This window comes from Nyctibius grandis, chromosome 12 (assembly GCF_013368605.1).
Source record: "Nyctibius grandis isolate bNycGra1 chromosome 12, bNycGra1.pri, whole genome shotgun sequence".
Classification (NCBI taxonomy): Eukaryota; Metazoa; Chordata; class Aves; order Nyctibiiformes; family Nyctibiidae; genus Nyctibius; species Nyctibius grandis.
The window spans coordinates 1,201,391-1,223,523 of record NC_090669.1 but is presented as its reverse complement, the minus strand read 5'-3'; the positions used below and the strand labels follow the sequence as shown (position 1 = coordinate 1,223,523).

Below are 22,133 nucleotides of genomic sequence, written 5' to 3'. Positions count from 1 at the left end.
TTCTGAGCAGTATTCTAATTTTCTTGGCACCCAGCTCCTGCCTGGGGTGACCAGCTCTTCAGGAGTCCAGTTTATGGCTTAGTGGGCCAGGTGCTCTTGCTCTGGCCATACTGCCAGCCAGGGGCTCAAGGAGTAGACAACAATACTTGTGTATAGCCATATGATTGTGGAAGACTATGAGAACACATAGGTGTTCTGGGGTGTTTTCACCTTAGGAGAGGCCAAACTCTTTGAAGCAGGGAGGGCAGTGGAAGGTGTGGGTTTATCTAAGCATCTGGGTGAAGTTTTGCAGGGGTTTCTAGGAGGCTGTGGTGAGAGCAGAACTGATTTACACCAGCTGCTAACCTGACCACCGACTCAATATCTGAGGGTTGGGGAGACAGACAGACAGCGTTGCCAAGTGCACAACACTTACTCAATTTCTGTCAGCTGGGGACATTGAGCCAGTATCTGGCACAGCCTGGTCACATCCTCCGGACCCACTCTGCAGTCCCTGAGACTGAAGCAAACAAAGCACTCAGGAGCTAAACATTTCCCATGACCACGGTATGGCAACATGTCCTTCACAGCCCAGCGCCTCACGTCTTAGGACAAGACCTATAGCAACCCTCTCGCTTCCTCTACGTATGTTTTGCTACCTGCAATCTAGGACAGGGAATTCAAAACCTGTGACAACCAGGGGATTTCACCAGCTCTGAGCTGATTCAAGAAAGCCAGTCCACCAAAATACCGTGTTACTTTGGGTGTTGCCTCCCTAGAACCACATCATTGGTACTTAAATTGTCCCAGGAGACTGGACAGCATCTTTCCCTGCTCAACACTGTCTCAGCTCTCCCAGAGCAAAGCTGGAAATGATGCCTCCTATGGCCTTCTCCAAGAGGGAAATCACAGAAACCTTCATGGGTGACAAACTGGGAGGTGTCCATGGGATGAATGTAGTAGCCAGCCAGATCTGTATCTCGTTATTTATGGGTAGAAGCTTTCCCTGCAGGAAAGCAAGACGATCCCTATGAGCCTAATCAAGCAAAAGATGCACTATTTATTTTCACATATACGCCTGTAGCAGTGGATATCCCAAGTCTATCCCAAGAGGGTGTGTTACTCACCCAGCCACCTCTGGCATATCACTGTGTCCCTCCAGTGACCACAAAGCACAAATACCTGTTGGCCTGGGTTGATGCCAACTGGCCTGGGTTGATGCCAGAGCCTCTTTAAAGCTTTGCCAAATTCCACCAGCCAAGACCTTCTCCCTTGTAACCAAGTGTTATTTTGGGGACTGGCCTCCCTGACCAGTTTCAGCAGAGGAGAGGATGGAAGAGAGATATATTAAAGATGCACCTTTTCCAGAGGTGTCTCATGTGGAATCAGTCATGACGGGATACAAGCAGAGGAAAGAAACGTCTGCTTTCCAAGAGAGCTGAGTCTGCCTCCAAAGGCAGGCAGGGCACAGGACAGATTTCTGAGGAGACACAGCTGGAGGGATGGGTCTGGTCCATACATTACCCTACAGATACAGACCCCCACAGCCATCCCTCCCTACACTCCTGGGTGACAAAAGGAAGCTGGGGCTGCCATACCGAAAGCACTGTCCTTCTGCTACATGCTTGGGATGCGCCGGGGAACTACTTCTCCATCTGCTGGTACTTCTGGCCCTGGGGAAAGAATGGTTTATCCCATGAATTGTGCTGATGTTATTGTCCCTGTATAGCTGACTCCGGTTGGATACTGCTGTCTGCTCCATACCCTCAAGCTGCTGTCAATCAATCAGCCATGAAACAGCTCACCCCGCTTCCACCACCCTAATTGGAGTTTGGAGCCAAATGGCTCTTTAATTGGCACACCTCAGGGACTCACACATCACCATCTACATAAGATCTCATAAGGACAAGTCTGAAAGGCTTAGACAGATGAGTGGGCATGATTTTACCTGATTCTTTCCCAAAAGGTTAGATGAACCACCTGCGTGTGTCCTAAGCTGTAACCAGAAAAGAACATACTTAGGATGGAGTTTGAAGACACATGCTCCTGTATCACTTCTCAAAAATCAGAGCTTGAGGTCTTAAATAGCAAAAAATAGGAAAAGTACTCCTGGCCATACCTGAGGTTCATTGTTTTAATGTGTTCCAGCGTAGATAAGGAGTGAGCTAAGAAAAACACAGAGTTCAGGGAGATCCAATTGTCATTAAGCCTACAGGAAGAAGAGGTGAAATCAGCTGCTGCAAGCAAAACAACCAGCAATTTACACTGCGTCACCCCATAATAGCGATCCTTGCCCAGCACTCCCAGAGACTGCTTCTTTGCCGCCTTCTGCCTGCGTTTAAAACTATAGTTCTGCAAATACAACTCCAGTATTTTTTAAATTCGTCACTCACATTTAGAGTTTAGAGAATCACAAAGTAACTGAGGCTGGAATGGACCTCTGGAGATGATCTAGTCCAGCTCTCCTGCTCAGAGCAGGGTCAAATAGAGCAGACTGCTCAGAACATTGTCCAGCTGGGTTTTGAATAACTCCAAAGATGGAGAATCCACAATCTCTCTGGGCAACCTGTTCTAGCGATTGACTATCCTCACCACACAAGTTTTTTCTTACGGTTCAAGGGAATTCCTTGTATTTCAAGACACCGATGCAAGGCAAAACCAACTCTTTGGCTTTAAGTGCAGTTGTGGCAGTACAAAACCCACACTAAGATCATGCTCAGGTCTATTAGGTCTGTCACAGTATCTAGTGTGACCATGGGCAGTGTGCTTGATGCTGGGGGAAAAAAAACCACACAGGTAAATAACAGCAGTGTGTTTCATTGCACTGACATGAAGAGAAGCTGTAGACTGTCAGTAACTGGAACACTCTTGGCTTGAGAACAGTTCAATTAATCAAACAGGAACAATAAATATCTCTTTCAGTAAAGCAGAATGGTGCTATACTCCTGAAGGCACAGTCCTGTACAGTGCACTTGCACCGGGAGTGCCAGGTAAAAAACCCAGATAAACGTAAGCCACCACTGCAGCTGGAGCTCCCCAGCATTTATCTTCCACAGATGCCCACCCCAGGAGAGGAAGGACTGCTCTCCCTCCCGATGAGGAAGCAGGGGAGGAAAAATTCAGTGGTCTGCTGAAGATCTCAGCATGTTTCAGAAACCAGGTGCCACACCTGCACACAGGATCACTTGTCTCCTTCACGGAAGACACAGCCTCTTGGGCACTTATCTCAATCAAGTGGAGTCAATCTGTTCTGGACTAGGGGTGGGGACAGGCCAGATAGCACAGTGGATCTACCCTCAACAGGCAGAGAATATAACTTCACTTGATCCTGAAGAGCCCTTCCCAAATGTGGACTGTGCTCCCACAACCAATACTCCCACAAAAACCCATCCATGAGGAAGGAGAAACAGGATATACTCACTTGAGAGAACTTAACATTTTCAAATTTGGGAGGAACTGAAACAGCTGCAGAAGTCCCTCATCTCCCAGATAGTTATTTGATAGGCTAGGATATAAAGAAAGGCATTTAATTTTCATAGGAAAAAAAAAACAACAGGCACAATCAGCTCTTAGTAACAAGAGCTCTGAAAGCAGAACACAGGCACCCTAATCCAAACACAGTGCACTGTCCCTCTCCACTGACAACTAAAGCCTGCAGGGAAACCAGAGACTGGAATTAACCAACATAAGACAGCCAGAAACCTAACTCAGGGCTCATCCTTTTCTCATGTCCACCAAGTGACCCCTCTGGACTGACGGTGCTTCTTAATGCAGTTACCAGGGACCAGAAGTCCACAGCTCTGAGAAATGATCAACCTGGACAGGCCCAACAGAGGAGCCATGGGTTAGTCCTGGAGAAGGATATTAGGCTCTGATATTAGAGCTAAAGGATTACAATGGGCTATGGCCCATGTGAGATCAAGGGACATGACTGCTTAAGAAGAGCAAAGGCTGCAAATCTCTTCCACAGGCTGCCAGGCCTAAGGGAACAGCCAGCCCTAAGGTGGTGGTACACACATTACACGTTTGTGCTGGGGCTTGTTCTGTCCTCAAAACCTAGATGTGAGGGTGTGTGTTGGTTAGCCTTTCTTTCCGTCAGGGCTGGGGCTGCTCACCTCTTGCTGTTAGCCAACAGGATGACTCCCCACGTACGGCACCAACAGAAGAAAGTGCTTTGGTGCTGAAGGTCCTTGTGCACCGTATGTGGGATCATCAGCAAAAACACAGGCTGCCACTCTCGTTTTAGGTGGGATCCTTCATGCTCTGCAGCTTTGCTCCCCAATGGCCCAAAGGCAAAAATGACAGGGCAAGGCTTTACAGCTTTTGTAATACCTGAAGTCAGGCTAAGTGATCAAATAGTCCCTTTCTAGATTTATATCCTGCAACCTTCGCCCTAAGACAGCACTAGAACTGGATGTCTCCTTGGCAAAGGACATCAGCCCATGGAAAGCTATGCCTTTCATAGTGCTATGTACCACACTTCAGAACAAGCTGATGGCATTTTCTCAATATCCCAAAGAACTGCAGATAAAGACCATAAGAGTTAAGAAGGACTCACTCCAGCTCGGAGATGCTGCTACACTCCTTCAGGACTGTGTACAGTTTCTCCAAGTCACTGGCTTGAAAACGACTGTCTGTCAGCCTAGTGGGAAAAAGAAATCAATAGTCCAGGTCTGCAGGATTGCAAACAAGATTGTAAAGTTCAGCCCTTCAGAAAACCAGAGAATAAAGGAGGAGATAATAATGAAATAAAAAAACCCTTTGAAATATCTAGCTTTTTTTGCAACAACTGATAATCCATACTTTCAGCTCTTGTCTGCAAACAGAGAATAAAGAGACAATGTAAAGAAAACTTGTAGCACAACAAAGAATCGGGTGCCTGAGGTCCTGGTTAGAAGACTTTAGAAGACTTCTTCCTTCCTCACTGCACCCTACAAAACAGACAGGTGCGCTCTGTGCTGGAGTCAGAGCATGATCTGATACACATCTGAACGCAGGTCCAGCTTAGGATGCATTTCTCTAAATACCAGTAGAGAATCCCCCTCAACACCACAAGCTCTGTCACTGCCAGCTCCCCCAACTCCCACAGGGGAGCCGACGCAGTAATCCCACAATCACCACGCCAATTCTGTGAATGAGATAGTGAATTTGCCATAGTACCTTATTTTTTGGGGGGCAGTAGGTGTCTGGTTTCCCTCTCCATATTGTTGGTCATCAGTAGAGAACACAGGCTTTTCCCTAAGTGAGCACAGAAGCAGACAAGGGTAAACCACTTACACTTTAGCAATTTGGCAGGTCCCTGGGGCTACCCTGGCTCTAGCCCACACCCATATCTTGCCAAGAGCAAGTTCTTCTTTCTTTCAGTGATTAACTTGAGCATGCAGGCAACTGGGGAGAAGGTGAAAAGATGGATTTCTCATCTAGCTACAGTTTGATGGAAAATTCAGCTTTTGCCTAAACGTGTTTTGTGAAAAGAGTCCACGTCTGTGCAAAAAAACTGTCTATTCATAAATAAATGGAACATCCAAACCCTAAAACATCTGAGTCTGAAATGTCACCCGGTGCCTTAAAGGAGTCACAGATCATATGTCTTGGGCTGTCACTCTCTTTGAAGCACAGCCACAACAACTGGGTTGCATCCCATGATAGCCCTGCTGCTCCTCCCCAGCTAAGAGGTGGGATGCAGGTGTACCGTGGGAAATGCTATTTTACAGTGGGCTCAGTCCATGGAGAACAAGGACAGGAATAAATGAACCTACAGCTCCAGGAGCAACAGGAAACCATTTCTCAAACAAAACATTTGGGTTGAGTTGGTTTGATTCATAATTTTCTGAGGGGAAAAATATAACTCCAAATTTATTTTGATTTAGGAGTACCATGGTCCAGAATGCATACTGTAGTGAACTAGGTGATTTTAAGTGGGCAACTTCCAAAGTGGCTAAGAAAACCAGGAGAAAGTAATACATTTCGATTCAGAGGGAAGGGGGGAAAGAACTGCTGGGAGATGAAGTGTTACCCTTGGTACCTAAACAGGATATAAGAACTAAAGGAGATGCTGAGAAAACACCACTTGTGCACACACACTCTACCTTGGAGAAAGGGAAGCAAATTCCTTGTCTTCTGTAAACCTCAGGACTGCAGTCTCACAACAAAGGCTGTGAAGAATAAAAAGAATTAATCAGTGTCACATTTTGGTTATTCACATGACTTCTTGTTTTAAGAATGCTTCGTTTTGCTCTTCAAAACTCTTTGGTGACACCAATCGCTTAAAACACTCTCAAAGGAAGCAAAAAATAATCTCCATTAGTTTTAAGTCCTGGTTGGATCAAACTACGCAATATCAGATGACCCAGTTCCTCTGAACCATTAGAGAAAGTGCAGATAAAATAGTTACACTTGAACTCCGGGGGGTTTCCAAGGGAAAGTAACAGGAGGAGAACTTCCAGCTCCACGCCAGGAGATGTCACCAGTTCTCATACTGCACAGAGACGCTCTCTCCAAAACTTCCCAGGGCAGAGAGCAGGAAAGAATCTAAAACTGCCCCCATGCATGAAAGGACACACAGTTCTGTACCCCCTCAAATTCCAGTTGATGGCTCACATAAAAGCAGCTTACAGCAATGTATCACCAAGTGTAAGTGTTAGCAACCATCTTTGGATATGTTCTTCACCTGCTCCACTTCTGAGGTGACTCAGTAAAAATCTCAGAACCTAACTCTCAGAATTGGGATTAACCTCAGGAATGATTCAAGACCTACATACCTGACTTGTACTTCCATCATCTTCTGGCAGGTATTTACTGACTTCAACAGACTGCAAATGCCATTAACAGAGAGGCGGTTTTGACTGAGGCTAAGAAAGAGAAAAAAGGCAATTAGCTGGGCACTGAAATCACACAGGACTGTCCTAGTGGAAGTGGTCATCAGTGTGCTGCGTGCTTGAACCCATTTCACTTCAGAAGTGGCACGGTGGAAAACACACAGGACCACGACTCCTGAGAAAGGGGTTTTAATGAAAGGGCACTTCAGATGCATTTAGACCAGTTTCCATGCGTGATGCTCTACACAAGTGACCAAGTTCAGCCTGAACAGTCTCACGGGCTGAGTCACATCCTTCCTTAGGAGTGCTCAGAGCTGCTTCTGTGGCACTGGTCTGGGTGAGGCCTTTGCTTCCTGGATCCCTGCTCAGCATCTCTGTATGGTCCTTGCCAGGCTCAAGAAAAGAGGGCAATCTGGTTTTGTACTTACTCCAGCTGCTCTGAAATTGATATCCAAGGGAGGCTTTCCAGCAGGCAACTGCAGCCTTTGTCTCCAAGCTTGTTACCTGATAAACTGAGGCATTTTCCAGTTAGTGGGGACTGTTTTGAACAACAAAGCCCTCCAAATCTGCTTGCTTTCTCTTTCCTACAGTCGCTTTTTTGCCTGGACTGTTCTTCTGTCCCAGATCAATCTTCCCTGCTTATCTCTGCATGAAGCAACTTCAGACAAAGAGTTTTATCCCTAGGACAACATGATTCATCCTTTAGCCCCAGAGTATCTTACTTTAGAAAACCTATGTGGGAGTACAAGACAACAAACCAAATGAGTGAGTGTTTACCGTCCTTCTGGAAGGAAGAAAGGAAGGCAGAAAACACTGGATGACAAAGATCTTCAGATGTCAATTCAAATGAGTCAGCTAGAAAACTGGGGTTTGAGGTGTAGCTAAATTCAAGATACAGCCTGGACTGAACTGTTCTTGCAACAGATATTCCTGCATTTTCCAGGGCAGACAGGCTAGAAGGAGAGCTTTACAGCCCCTGCGCCCTGCCACTCGCCTGCAGCCACTCAATGGGAAGGAAAGGAAAACACTTACTCCACTTCGGAGAGACAGGGACAGCTCTGGAGAATGGCAACGATCTCCTCTGCGTGGTGGGAAGACAGGCTGCGATCCTGCAAGCTGTGAACAGGAAGGGTTAATGAGCAGTGTGGGGACAGTGGGGCCCAGGCAGTTCTGGTGTCTCTCTCCAAATGAGAGCACGTAGAGGCAGTACCAAGAGAGGGAGGTTGCTGTGCGGGTGCAGCACCCTGTGTCAGAGCCGCTTGGCACTGCCATCCATGAGGAGGGGAGGGATGTAATTGCTCCTGTTGTGCAGGGTAGCGAGGGAAAGAGAAGGAGGGAAGGAAGGGCGACTTCTCAGCTTTAATATGCTCAGGTAACAGCCTTGAGTTCTTCTATTTTGAGAAAGCCACTACTCTCTTCTGGAGCCCAGGCAAGAAAGAAAACTATACGGCTCACACCTTTGGTAGCTGTAAGAACATATGGCAAGATGGGCATTACCAAGGGAACTCTGCCTCTCTAGGGCTGTAGAGCCCAACACACAAGAAATAAAGCCACTGGCTGGGCCAGACAGGGATTTCTATTGTTATTTTTGTTTACTGATTCAGGTTTATTTCAAACTTTTTCGTATGTGGAAATATTCTCTGTCCTTAAGGACTAACATAGCTGCTATTCTTGTCCTTCTGTAGTACCTGTCATCTGCAAATCACATTCACCAGCAGGAATTTCAATGCCTTCTCTTACCATAACTTCACAGATCTAGTTGGAGTTACATGTTCCTTATTCTCTTCCCACCTCAAAGATCTGCAAACAAGCAAAATGTTTGGCCGTTAATATGCCTTCACAAAATATGAGGACCTGGGAGCTGGTTCGTATTTTTGGGGAGAAACAACAGGGCCTGTGTTCTGTCCAACAACTCCATGCAAGGTTACGTGATTTTCAAGAGCCAGAAGAGCTCTTGAAGATGATGGGAACACACAGGGGGTGTCCACATGGGATTTCACTGCATATTTGAAGCAACTTGATAACTGAGCCCCAATTCAAAGTCACTACTAAGATGTGGGATGTTTTGCCTCCATATGGGATTGTGCCAAGACAGGTAAGCACAAACATACCCACCCATGCCAGGCTGCCTGCAACAGCACAGATGGATGTTCAGACATCTGCATAGGAGCAGTTTCTAGCTGACTCGGGGCCAGGCTGAGCCAGTTCACACATGCATGCCAAATATCATGAGGTCCCTGCACAACACGGGGCAAAGCGAGTTCCCTATCAAGGAACAAGGGATTGTTTCATAGTTTCTTAATTGGGGTCAAATCCACCCTTCCTTCAAAAGCATGCACAAGCAGGGAGAACACCGGAGCCAGCCAGAGGAGCAAAGGCTTTTCCTTCGTTTATCCTCACATTCAACTGTCCGTTGGCTTCAGCATCAGCAGTTTTGCAACAGGAACGCAGCACTTCAAGCTTACACAGGCAGTAAGGCCCTGCCTTTGTGGAAGTGGCTGGTAGGTCTGTGCAAAGACCAGCTATTTTGGTGACCTTTCTCCTCGCTCAGCTGGCTCCAGCTTTGCCAGATGCAAGGGCAGAGGCAACCAGAACTCTGTTGCTGGAGTGGTTTATAATGACACCAAGCTGATGGGTTAACAGTTGGACTTGGTGATCTTAAAGGTCCTTTCCAACCAAAATGATTCTACGGTTTCAATCAGCATAACTCTAAATAAACCATGATCCCAAGTGCAGTTTCTCACCTTGGAACTTTCCCAGATGAGCCAGAAAAATATATCCTCACTGTGTCCTTCCTGAAAAGGAGATCCAAGCCAACGTTAGGGCACAGGTGGAAGGATGCCGTTTCTTCGGTAGGGGTGCTCAGTAAGGACCAATGCTTGGATGCTAAAGAGGGCCCTGACATCTGCCATGCTAGCACATGGGCCCAGGCGAGCAATCCAGCAGCCACGTGGCTACAGGGCAGCAGGACACCCCGCGTGTTGAACTGGGGCTGCAGTACACACAAGGGAGTAACACAGGTAAGAAGATTGAGCTGAGATTTTTTTTTTTTGCAAAACCAGCAGTTGGTTGGAAAGAGGCTCAGTAGAAACTCCATTCCAGCAAGAAAAATGAGAAAAAGCTGTAGGAAATTTGATTTCCCTTGAGTTACACCAAGGCCTGTTAAACTTACAACCTTAAGAGCTAGGATTTAAAAATTCTACTCCTTCTCTGTCATCCTGGACCTACGAAAACACCAAAGCCTGTAATTTAAAGGAACACAGAGCTACTTAAATCTACACCTTTCCAGTAAACTTAGCTGATTTATAGCAAATCTATGCTAGCTAGTAAAGAATTTCCCCACTGATATACTGCAGAGCTTAAAAGCAATTTTACATTCTGTTATATAAGAAGAAATATTACACCCTGCAAACCAATTTACAGACCAAGGATAAAATGACCTATTAAAAAAAAACCCACAAAGAGCAAGTCCATAATATGATGAATTCAAATTTTGATTCAAACAGAAAGCGAAAAGGATTAAAATTAAATTTTTTTGACTTTGATTAACCAACTATTAAGCTGTAAACCAGTGTCCATTTAAAAAGTCAACATCTAAAGAGACAATGTATTTGCTTCTGTAACAGCTCTCATGCATCGATACCTGACACGCAGTTCAGCAGCATTTTGACAAGCGATGACTTCCTTGGCCAAAAGGAGAACAGCATTCAAGGAGAGATTGTTGTCACTCAGACTGTGAACATGAGGAAGAACACAACCTCAGCTGCTGGACCCAACAGCATGCTCTTGTTCCACGAATGCCCTCTGCTCTACCCCCAAACACCCTGAAACACATTCTTTTAGTGAAAGGGTTTCTCCAAAACTTCAGAATTTTGCATTTAGGGCCCAACAAAAGCATTATCAGATCATAGTTCTTCTCTGCAAGCTACAGCTCCCACGAATTTAAAATCAGAGATACTTCCTCTACGTGCAACAGAAGAACCATTAACCGTTTTTGGGGTTACGTAGGGAAGGTACTTTATACCTGTGTGGTTACACAACCAGCCCACAGGGCAGTTAAACTCTTGCTATAACAAATCCAATTTAAGCACGGCTTATTGAAGTCATGTGGTGTAAACCCTCACATTTAAAACATCCCCCCAGACACAATCCTAGCAACCTCTACGGATTTAATTCTTTAATTGCATGTTTATTCTGTTTCATTACTTGTCGAACCTCATTAAATACGAAACATAAGGTCTTGCTTTTACAAATCCTCTGCTTATTCTCAGGGTCACAGAGCACCATTCCTGTGAGCCTCGAGGGAATCATCCACGCCAGCAACACTGTCTGTGTGTAATAGAAATGTGTGAAGGAAGGAGGCTTACAAATTGCACTGGCTTCCTACCTTTTCCATATGATAAACTGCTTCACCGGGGACACGTTGGCATTTCCCACAAGCTGTTATCCAGCGTGCCCAGGAAAGCAGAGGAGCAGGTACATTCCCCCCTTCCTCCCTCTTTCCATCATGCTTTTAAACATTTCGAATCATACTGCAAAGCCACTAATTAACTCCGGGATGGGGTCCAGCAATAACTGCAGGTATTTTGGGTTCACCTGCTTGCGCCAAGGGGTATGTGGAAGACCTTTAAAGGCAGAGTCACTCCCTTTTAACTGGGGTGGGCAGGCAGTGCTGAGGCTTTGACTTCGTTAGCTTTATGGCTATCCCTCTCCTGTAACATAAACTACGCTGAGACTCCCACGCCTGCAGCAGCTCTGCTCGCTCTGCTTTCCCTGCTGCTGCTCAAACCGCCCCTGCTAGCTTTTCAAAGGCTTTAAATCCCTCTCACAGATCAGGCTGGTTCTCTCCACCTAAAAAGATGCAGATCCACGTTAGGAGTTTTCCTAGCAGTCAGTGCCACTGTGCTGTTACAGAAGTGTTTGAAGAAGGAGTACAGGAGAAGAGGGCGAACAAAAAGGCTGGGCAGACAGGGATGGAGCCATCCTCTCTTACGCAGAGGTGAGGCATCGCAATCTGAGCCTGACTAAGGGGAAGAGAGGTGAGGAGGCACATGAGGAAAAAGTCACGCCAGGCAGCAAGTTGAGCACATGCACTGTAATTCCTGGAGAGGCATCAGCGGTGCCAGGACTCCCTGGAGATTATTTTAAAACACCTGGGTAAGAACTGTGAGGCCGAGTCTATCTCAAACCGAGCCAGGCCTCCAGCACAGCCCTGCTTGCACTTAAATGTCTGTGCCTCAGCTTAGTGCCCCACATGTCCCCCACTGGCATCTCCAAGAGCGAGTGTTACCCCTTACAGAGACATCCAGCAACTCTGCTCTGACAAGGATTTAAACTTCCTCTGATGCTATGCTTGGCTTCACAGTGGCTACAATTTTTAATAGGTTAAAGCCATTTTTACTCACTCTATTTTCTTCAGCTTTTCCATTCTGGAAAACAGGTCCATCACCTTCTTCACCTCCGGATACCGTATCCGATTGTCCTGCAAGCTGCACACAGATTCATTCTCATTAATAGCCCAGGCCCCCTAGGAACGAGCAGCTGACTTGAGGGTCATTGCCACAACACACTCACTTTATTTCCTCAAGCTGGAGGCACTGCAATGAAGCCTGGACCAAATTAGTCATCCCCTCAGCTGTGATGCTCCCACCTGTCAACCTGGAAAAAGAATCATTCAAGCCACGCAGAGGAAGGACTAGCATCCCATGAAGCGCATGGTAAGCCTGTCCCAGATGTGGGTCTGCACCACACTCCCAGCACACCAACATGGAGAGGAGGGGGCCTGACTCTGCCACCTGCAACCAACTTTATCCTCCTTTTCAATCAGGGCAATGCACTACTCCTCTTGACACCAGCATAAAACAAGAGCCACGTGTATCTGTGCTGCTCTGCATTAACTGCGTTACCCTCTATACAGCGCTGCCCAGAGCAGAGCAGCCTGGAGTGAGCAGATGGAATTAAACTGCAAGATCCAAACAGAGGACAGAGAGAGAGAAGGCTCTGACCTTATAAGCAAAGACTTACTCTAGTTTCTTCAGGCTCTCCATTCCTCCTAAGCTCTTCGCAAGAGCAGCAGCAAAGTCATCGCCACATCTCCTACTACGAAAGCTACAACAGGAAGAAAAGGGAAAAAATGTAAACACAATGAAACCCGAAATAAGCTAGCCCACAGAGCAGGTTAAAACATGATAAAAAAAACCCCATTGAATTTCTTTCTTAACAGTCATTGTATCATGCTCTTTTTTGCAGCATCTTTATCTTTTCAAACATCTGTTTAAAAAAAAATAAAATCAAACTTGCACATCAACTGCAAATACCTCAAGAGATGGCTTCTGCCTTTTGGTACAGAGACACCACATGTAAGCGCTGTCCCAGATGAAGAGTCAGCCCTATTGCATGTCCCACCTGAGTCAAGACCCTGGAGACCCCTTCATGAGACAAGGCCAGGTCACACAGGGGCAAACCGAACCCATACAAACAGAGAGTGTCCAACAGCTCCTGCGTGATGAGCTGCTGAGCTACAAGAGGGTTGATTTCAGGCCAGGTACTTTCAATTTGGGTGGTAGAGTAGCCAGAGTTGTCCGAAATATGGAAGAGACAAGGTTTGTAGGGAAAATACCTCTTTTATAGAAGGAACTGGTGGTGTTGGAAGAAACACACAGACAAACAGGGAAGCTTTCAGGCACTCAAGCTCTCCTTTGAATCAGTTGCAGGATGTACTGATTATGGGATGTATCAGTACAAAGCCCTCTGAGTTGCATGTTTCCCATAGAGTGTTTGGGAGCCATAAGAGCAGAAACCCACCTACGGTCCTGTTGCCCTAAGTGCCTCTGCCACCTTCCCCTAAAGCAGAGGGGATCAGGAACAAGCTGCAGAGGTGCAGTGGCATGACGGACATGGCCCATGGTCATTAGGAACACGCCTGAGGCGATGCTTCTTCTTTAGACAGGCTCTGTACAAGCAACGTGTAGCTGAAATGCTGGTCCCACTGGACCCCTCAAAGGTCCCACTGCCGTTTGCCCACCTTTCCAAGAGACAGTGCTCAAGAGTGTTCGTATCCTGCAGGCCATAACCGAAAGCAGGCACGGACTTGCATGTATATGAGCTGAGGAAGAACCCCCCAAAATCCCCTGTTCCATCCTCCTAATGCAAGGGAACAGCCTGACCATCCTCAGGCATCTGCCTGATCTGCTCTTTGAAAGCAGAGGACTGTGCAATGCCCTGTGCCTGCATTTAGCAATTCAGAGTTAGGATATATCACGAGAAAGCTTTTCTAACAGTAAATTAAATACTATTCCTGTTCTTAATGGAGGCAGAGACCAATCAATTACTGTCCTTTTTACAATGATATCAATACCTCGGAACAGCAGTTTTCATGTCTTTGTTCATGCTCCTCTGCTTCACAGCAGACAACGCCATTCCCTTCAGGCCAGGGTAATTCTCACCCTGGCTGCTCCTCATCTTCTCCACGTTAGCAAACTCTACATATATTCCTCCAAGTCATTCATAGAAATACAGAATGAGACCCATCCCACAGCAGGATCCCAAGAGATCCTCCTTGAAATGTCCTTACAGCAAGGCACTGATAGAGATAACCTGAGAGTGCAGCTGTCATCTCCTGTTCGTCTGGTTTCTGATGATTTTGCTTAGATCACAATTTTCTCATTTGCTTGAAGGATTCACCCTGCCTTTGTAGTGTCAAGAAATACCTATCATTTTCTCTCTTATCTACTAGACTGACTACCCTGTTTTTTGATTGTTTTAGTCAAAACAAACAAACAAACAAAACCAGCCAGAATGGATTTATCACCTTAATATCCTTCAATCACTCATAAATTCATTATTTCATACATTTCTCTGCTATCAAAGTTACACTGTTCAGATTAGAATTCCTCACATCATCTTTCCCTCCCTTTTAAAACATAAATACTAGGCTTGTCCTTCCAGCCCCGGAGCCCTTCTTTCCACCCACCACCTCACAGCACTCAGCGTGTTTACCTCAAGTGCTCTACATTTTTACAGCCGGCCAGAACCTCCAAACAGTCAACATCCATGAGACATCCCGCAAAATCCAAATGAGTCAAATCCTGACACGAGTTTATGACAAAGAACAAAGCTGACATGTCCAGAGGTGTCAGTCTAAAGTTTTTAAACTCGTACTTGAAATTCAGCAAGCTCCCAATATGCTGGGCTACTTTGTGGTCTTGCGTTTCAAACGTGCAGTGGCAGAGCTCAATGACCTTAGGCCCTGTCAGATGGGTGGCTGCCAGTTTCTTGAGAGACTGCAGGATTGCGTCCTGCTTATCCTGCACCCAAGCTTCATCTTGTTCAGCTAGCAGCATGAGAAACGTCCTACACTCTTTTGACGACAAGCCTGAGAGAAAGATGTGAAAGCTCTCCATGAACTCAGTCTTTGCCTCGTTCTTTGAAGTCCACTTTGTCTTCAAAGAGAACTTCTTCTTCAGGTAGCTCTTGTCCACCCTCTTACTTACCATGAGACACAGTGCTGCAAAAAACTCCTGCAAGCTCAAGTGCACAAAGGCATAGCCAGCCTCTGGGCAAGTGCCACTTGTCTTCACCTCAAAGACAGTCAGCAGTCCATGTAAGGAGGCAAATTCCTTCACGTGCTCTGGAATATCACCAACATAAAATACAAGCTTCTGATCTTCCAGGCCTTTCAGTGCAAGATCACACAGACCCAAAATAGCCTGCCTGTTACAGTTCAGCTGAGTCACCTCGTCACCTGCATGCTCTCCCTGCTGTTTGTTTATGAAGATGAGAAGCATTTTGATATAAAACTGTGTCATAGTCTGAGGAAGCTCCACACTCATCTGATGTTTAAGGAGCAAATACTCCAAACAGATGCACACAACATAACACAGAGCAGGGATGAGGCACATGCTGAGGAGCTTGGTGTTGTTCTTCAGGTGAGCAATGGCTTGTTCTTTCAATGAATGCTGATGAAAATAGTGGCCGACGTATTCCTCAACCTTCTCATGGTCAAATCCCCAAATTTCTGCTAGCAGATCTACTGTATTTAATAAGAAGTCAGGTAGTCTCTTAGGTCGGCTGGTGACCAACACTGTGCAACCAGGTAGGAGCTTCCCATGGCAGAGGTCTGCAAAGAGCTCAGATATAGACATATGGGAGGTAAGAGTTGGGCCTCTCTTAGAAGAGGATGACATGTCCATGTTAGCTGCAAACTCATCCAGCCCATCAAAGATGATCAGTGTACGCCAGGCATTTTCCAGGAGGTACTGGAACACCTCATCAGGGCCGTCTTCTGGCTGAAGGAACAGGTCAAACAAAAGCTCCTTCAGAGTCAATTTTCTTTTTAATAAATTCAGCTGCCGAAACTCAAACAGGAAAGCGAAGAGAAACTGAGGTAGGACACCTTCTGCCCATTTCTGACAAATCCTGTGCATTAGCATGGTCTTGCCTGTACCTGGTTTACCAAACAAAAAGATCACCTTCGTCGCGCCCGATGGGTCCACACTACGAAACAGATCGGACACTTTCACAGCTGTATCCGCACATTCTTCTGGTTCAGCAGCACCTGCCACATCCTCTCGGGGTTTATCTCCTCTCTGCTTTAAGCGGGAGGTTTTACTCTGCCGAATGACAAGGTTGACAAAGGCTTGGTTGAAAGCCGGGGGCTGTGTTTGTTCCTGTGCTGCTGCTCCTGCTGCTCTCCTGCTTCCATATCTCTGGTGGATAGAACTAACAAGGAGATGCCGGTACTTTTCAGCTGAATCTGAGAGAGAAGACAACAGAGTGAGTACGAGGGTGAAAAAGTTCCTTCAGAGCCATGACAGATCCAAAATACTACCACTTATACACAGAGAAACACTGGCCCTGATCAGAGGCTGCTCCACAGAGCCAGGTAAAGATGACACATTTTGAGCACATGAAAATAACCCATATTTTTTCCTATTTTTGCACAGGGGCTGAAGAAGAAGAAGATTCAGTGAAAAGGTGAAACAGCTTTATATAAAAACTAAATCTTATTATCTCTTTAAGATGAGAATTAGGTATTGGTGCATTATGCATATAATTCCCTGTTCTCCAGCTCCCTGTTCACCCATGCTGGCCTTGTGCCACCCTTGCTCAGCTATCTGCACCTCGGAACAGACATATCTTTCGCTTTGAGAATCTGAGATCCCTGATGGTATCAGCATCTCTTTGTTGAAGAGAGAACAGTGGTGATAATTGTCTACAGGAAAGCTGGAGAGGGACTTCTTACAAGGTCATGGAGTGACAGGATGAGGGGGAACAGTTTTAAACTGAAAGAGGGGAGATTGAGATGAGATCTGAGGAAGAAATTCTTTGCTGTGAGGGTGGTGAGAGCCTGGCCCAGGTTGCCCAGAGAAGCTGTGGCTGCCCCCTCCCTAGCAGTGTTCAAGGCCAGGTTGGATGGGGCTTGGAGCAACCTGGTCTGGTGGAGTAAGCTAAAATCATACGAGTTTTTAACGTGCTAGAGAAATTATGAAGCCTTTAGTGGGGTTTAAATAGTCAGTATGTCTCCTGATTTGGTTAAAAAAAAGCAAATACAGCGATGACCTACAATGGAATGCTTTACTGGTACATCACACTTTAAGGGAGTTCTCAGCCTCTGCCATCTGTATCCCTTCTCCTCAGGTAGATTTAATATATCTCTGAAATGGAAATGGATGTTTCTTGTTATTTGCCAGGTCCTTTTTTCTGTATATTTTAGAACCTGTTGTACTAAGAGTTTATGCAGCTACTAAACAAAAGTTTCCCTCAATGTGGGAGGTTGATTTCTTGGGTGTTTCTGCAAAGAAGTTAAATAGGTCCTTCCTCAGCGGAAGGCACACCATGTACACACTTCTGGACCATCTACATACCTAGTCGTTGCTGTTTAACATCCTTATCGCTCACGGGGCTGCTGAGATGGCGCCGTCGAGCAAACCCTGAAAATTGAAAAGTCAGAAACGTGTCAAAAGAGCATTTTGAAAGGCAGCTTATTAAAGCTGGGCAAGACCCTCCAGCAAAGCATTTGGGGAGCTGAAGAGGTAAAATCAGAGAGACAAAACTATCTGCAAATTCAGGCTGAGTTTACAGAACTGCTTTTGTAAATGTAAAGTAAAAGCAGAGGTGCATCTAGCTCTAGAAAGACAGCTTGGGCTGGTCCTCATGAGGCTAATCCATCCTCTTGTCCCACTCTGAATATGCTACAGCTCTCAGGAGTGACCAAGGGGTCTGGGCTGATTTGGAGACCTTCAGTAATGGAGCTACCTGAACTTCTCCAGGCAATTCATTCCAACACTTCAGTTTATTTATATAGATTTTCCTAGTGGGTAACATCAATCTTGCCTGCCACAGTGTGATCTGCTACTTCCCTGTTCTATCCATGTGAGTGTTTTTGCAGAGAAGTCAAGCAGGTCCTTCCTCCTCCCTGGGACACACGATCAGCTACAAGGATTCAACATTTATCTAATATGGAACATGTCTTTGCACTTCACAGAGCTGTTAATATCCAAATCTTACCATTCTCAGCCAACAGCAGCTGGGACATCAGAAATAGGGAGGTACAAGCTGCTGGTGGAAGCCTGGCTTTGGAAATCTTTGCAGAAAACAACGTGAATTTGAAAAGGCTTGAAATGTGTTAGGTTTAGCAAATGATGCTCAGACCCTCTTGCTCAGTCCCCTCGTTTGCTTAGAAGCCCAGTGCTAAGTAGTGCCAGAACCTTAGCAAAAAACTATCATAACAGCCCATCAAAAAGCATCCTAGGAGATAACCCTACTGGCAGCACAGCTGCTGGAAGGCAAAAAAAATGAGGGATGTGCAGTTCTGGGTTTGGAGGAGCATACAGAAGTAGAGAGAGCATAAGCCTGATCACAGACTTACACCACAAGCACTGGAAAGGTACCTAGGGCATGGAGGAAGCGGTTCCACGCATATGAAAGAAGCCTGGCAGATCCAAGACAGAGATAAACCAAAGAGCAGTACCACATATCCCAGCTACACACTGTAGCAAAGCCCAGTTTCATAGAATCATAGAATGGTTTGGGTTGGAAGCGACCTTAAAGATCATCTAGTTCCAACCCCCCTGCCACAGGCAGGGACACCTTTCCTCTGGACCAGGTTGCCTCATTTCTTTCAATTGTTCTCCACTCCTCCTCAGGATTTAAGTCCACCCAGAGCAGGATAAGCCCGTGTGATGGATCTGAAAGCAAGCAGGAGCAGGAAATATCAATGACCAGACACATCTCAGCTCCACAAAGAGTTTCCTTGTGAGTGAAGCCAGCTGCCAGGTCAGTCTCCAGGAGCTCAGCTGGCCAGGGAATGCTGCGTGAAGGAGCTACATACACTGCTGGGAAAAAGCCACCCTGCATCTTCTGAGACTGACCACAACCACCTCACTGGTGAGACGTTCTGTAGGTTGGGCGATGCATCGGCCTTGCTTTGAACACAGGAACTGCTCTGTTACCCTGGGGAACAGGGCAGGGAATGGCTATATCTGGACAACGCAGAGATGGAGAGAGCTGAGAGAGGCACAAGTCTTTCCTTTCTTAACTGGTCCTAGTAACTTTCAGCACTATTTTCAAATTTCTATTCCACCAGCAATGGGTGAGATCGATCACCTGCTCTCTAGGGCAGCACAGCAGCCAGCAGCAGCAGCCTGTCTGCAGAACAGAAAGGTCACCTCTGTTTTCAAGAGCTGAAAACTGCATGCGACACACGCGATACAGTATTTGCAGTGCCACGACTCAGAAGAAGCAGTCTCTGAGTGAAAAGCAGAGGCAAAAGTGTCTCTGTGACCATAGGAAGGGCTGGAATTGCAAAGGGTAGGTTGGGAGCTAGAAATGGGTAATGCCAGCAGAGATGGGCAAGGCGGGGAGCGTTCACTGCCGGGGGAGCGCGGTGCTAAAAGCCGGCCTCTGTCTGCCCAGGAGCAGGGAGGGCAAACAGCAGAGACAAACACACAAGTTACAAGGTACTGAGGGCACTGGCAAACCTCAGCAAGAACCAGAGCCAGCTCTGCAAGAAGCTCCTGCTGCTGCGAGTGTGAGCCTTAGCCAGTCCCCAAATTCATACAGCAGGAAAAAAAAAATGAAGAGCAGCTTTTCATTCAGATCATCTATTTTTCACCAAAGGGCAATCCAGCACCAGTCCCTGCCACCAACATTAAGCACCTCTACAGGACACAAGGCTGGCAACTTTGCTCTCTGTGCTCCCAGGGTCCTGGCTCAGTGACTCCTCAGTGCTGCAGCCTGCGGAACACAAGGCTTCATTTCCTGCTGCTTCGTTTTCCCCCAGCACCCATTTCAGGAGGACACAGCAAACTGACAGCAGCCTTCTGTGATCATCTGGATTCCTTTTGCCACTACCTCCACCGTTTATCCTCTCGCCAAGCCAGATGCCAGAATCACACCCTTTCTCTCTATTTCTGCTGTGAGACTCTTCACATGAGGAGGATCTGGGCTGGTGTTTCATTTTCTGGAAACCGAATATCTGGTGACTGAGGAGGCAACTCAGAATTTAGCAATTCCAGTTGCTCCAGCAGCTGTTGTGTGAGGGCCCAGGGACATCGCTCAGTGGTGGCACGTACCTTCAGTATTTTCACATTGCACCGAAGGCTTCTGAATGACATTTGGGTGATGGATGCCGCTGCGAAGTGTGAGTGGAAAAGGAGGGATCTTGACAGTAAATCCCTCATTTCATGATCTGCACTGAGCACGAAGGCCTCAGTCCCAAATTCACCCCTGAAGAATGCCCTAGAACTACTGCTATCTGTTCTTTTAACCTCTGATCGTGGCAACTCTGCAATGGTTTCTGCTGGATCAACTCCTGAACAGCCTTTCTGCTCTTTCTTTAAAAGCCAAACCAACTTCCTCCACCTACCAATGAGCCAACCACAGTAGAAGTGCAAACGGCAGGGATTTTGCAGAGTGGGTGGGAGATTCCCTTGGCTAGAGAAACTAAAACGAGCGAGTTCCTTGGCAGAGTCAGGGCCAAGAAGGCTTTTCTGAAATTCAGGGACAGAAAAAGAAACAGGGGAGGTTCATCTGGAAAGCACCGAGAACAGAAAAATCAAAGCTGAAGTTGCAGTGGCTTCCCCACGCCTCACCAGCGCTGTGGCCAATACGTGGGATGTCTGCAGCCCTGCCCAGCCTGTGAGCAGAGAAGATAAACTCCAAGAGCATGGCACCCAAGGGCTGCTCCAGCCTTACCTTTCGGCACAGGTGACCGGGCACTCACATCCGTGCACGCTTCTTGCTTCTGGCTTAAGTTACCTAAAGGAGTCGGATTGGAAATGAAATACAGTTACTGCGAGCGTCCTGCTCTTGAAATCTGGGTGCTGCTGGTCAAAGTCAACGGGCAAGCGGCTCATCACACACACAGTGGAACAAATCAAGACTGAGTGTAAGGGCTGATGCAACACAGCCAGGTTTCAGGTCCCCATCTGAAGTTTTCCTTTCAGATTGCTCTAAGATACAGTTAACCCCTGCTTTCAAGGGAGGAGTGAAACAGCTTTTCTCTATGATACATAAAAACTCAGAGTGTGGGCAGCTATGGCTGACCTAAAAACCACACCGCAGCCAAAAAGGGAAGCCCTACCCCTCCCCGTTCCTGCAAAGGAGGTGTTTCTGTAATGAAACCGTTGGCAGAGTCAGTTAGCAGCCCAGCCAAGGGCCCTTTCTGACTCACTGCACAGCTCAAGCTGCCACAAAACCCCGCTCAGCACAGCCAGCCCCACAGACAACGTTCACAGAGCTTCAGAGGGAGATCCTGCTCAGGCCAAAGAGCAGTCCGCATACCACCAGGACTCTTCTGTTCAGATAAACTCACACCTGAGAGCATCGCTCTCCAAAATCAGATGGGAAACCTTCATACATGTATTCCTCTCACTGTCATTTCCAGCGTTTCCCAGCTGGGAGTGCAGGACTCTGGTATTTCCAGCTCCAGCATCAGCACGAAGCAATGAAGAACACGGCCCCAAATGGGCACACGTGCTGCACCACGGCCTCACACAAAATTCATTCAACAGCTCACACACCCCAACTCTTGCCCTGTGTGCCACGTAAAGCAAAGTAAGCCAGTTCTGGCACTGGAAGACTCGATCCTGCTATTTCTCCCCTACTCACAGAATCACAGAATCACAGAATCAACCAGGTTGGAAAAGCCCTCTGGGATCATCGAGTCCAACCATTGCCCTGACACCACCATGTCAACTAGACCATGGCACTAAGTGCCACATCCAGTCTTTTCTTAAACCCCTCCAGAGATGGTGACTCCACCACCTCCCTGGGCAGCCCCTTCCAATGGCTAATGACCCTTGCTGAGAAGAAATGCTTCCTAATGTCCAACCT

At 46.8% G+C, this 22,133-nt stretch overlaps 1 protein-coding gene across 6 annotated transcripts in view; it reads right to left on the bottom strand.

The window, feature by feature from the left end:
- NLRC5 (NLR family CARD domain containing 5) overlaps positions 1–22,133 on the bottom strand; it is a 53,432-nt gene that overhangs the window by 21,335 nt on the left and 9,964 nt on the right. For 5 of the 6 annotated variants that reach the window (XR_011049069.1, XM_068411210.1, XM_068411209.1 and 2 more), the window contains exons 4-23: positions 20,994–21,056; positions 17,663–17,728; positions 14,796–16,551; positions 12,822–12,905; positions 12,372–12,455; positions 12,203–12,286; positions 10,441–10,530; positions 9,542–9,592; positions 8,538–8,597; positions 7,830–7,913; positions 7,226–7,309; positions 6,741–6,830; positions 6,069–6,134; positions 5,140–5,217; positions 4,538–4,621; positions 3,401–3,484; positions 2,099–2,188; positions 1,928–1,975; positions 1,578–1,652; positions 416–499 (exon numbers count right to left, since the gene is read on the bottom strand). Coding sequence is in view for 5 of the 6 variants with exons in the window: in XM_068411210.1 (XP_068267311.1) it covers positions 416–499; positions 1,578–1,652; positions 1,928–1,975; positions 2,099–2,188; positions 3,401–3,484; positions 4,538–4,621; positions 5,140–5,217; positions 6,069–6,134; positions 6,741–6,830; positions 7,226–7,309; positions 7,830–7,913; positions 8,538–8,597; positions 9,542–9,592; positions 10,441–10,530; positions 12,203–12,286; positions 12,372–12,455; positions 12,822–12,905; positions 14,796–16,551; positions 17,663–17,728; positions 20,994–21,056 (3,205 nt within the window). In the remaining variant the exon portion in view is untranslated. The remainder of the gene's footprint in view (positions 1–415; positions 500–1,577; positions 1,653–1,927; positions 1,976–2,098; positions 2,189–3,400; positions 3,485–4,537; positions 4,622–5,139; positions 5,218–6,068; positions 6,135–6,740; positions 6,831–7,225; positions 7,310–7,829; positions 7,914–8,537; positions 8,598–9,541; positions 9,593–10,440; positions 10,531–12,202; positions 12,287–12,371; positions 12,456–12,821; positions 12,906–14,795; positions 16,552–17,662; positions 17,729–20,993; positions 21,057–22,133) is intronic. The other variant, XM_068411211.1, reaches the window with a different exon arrangement.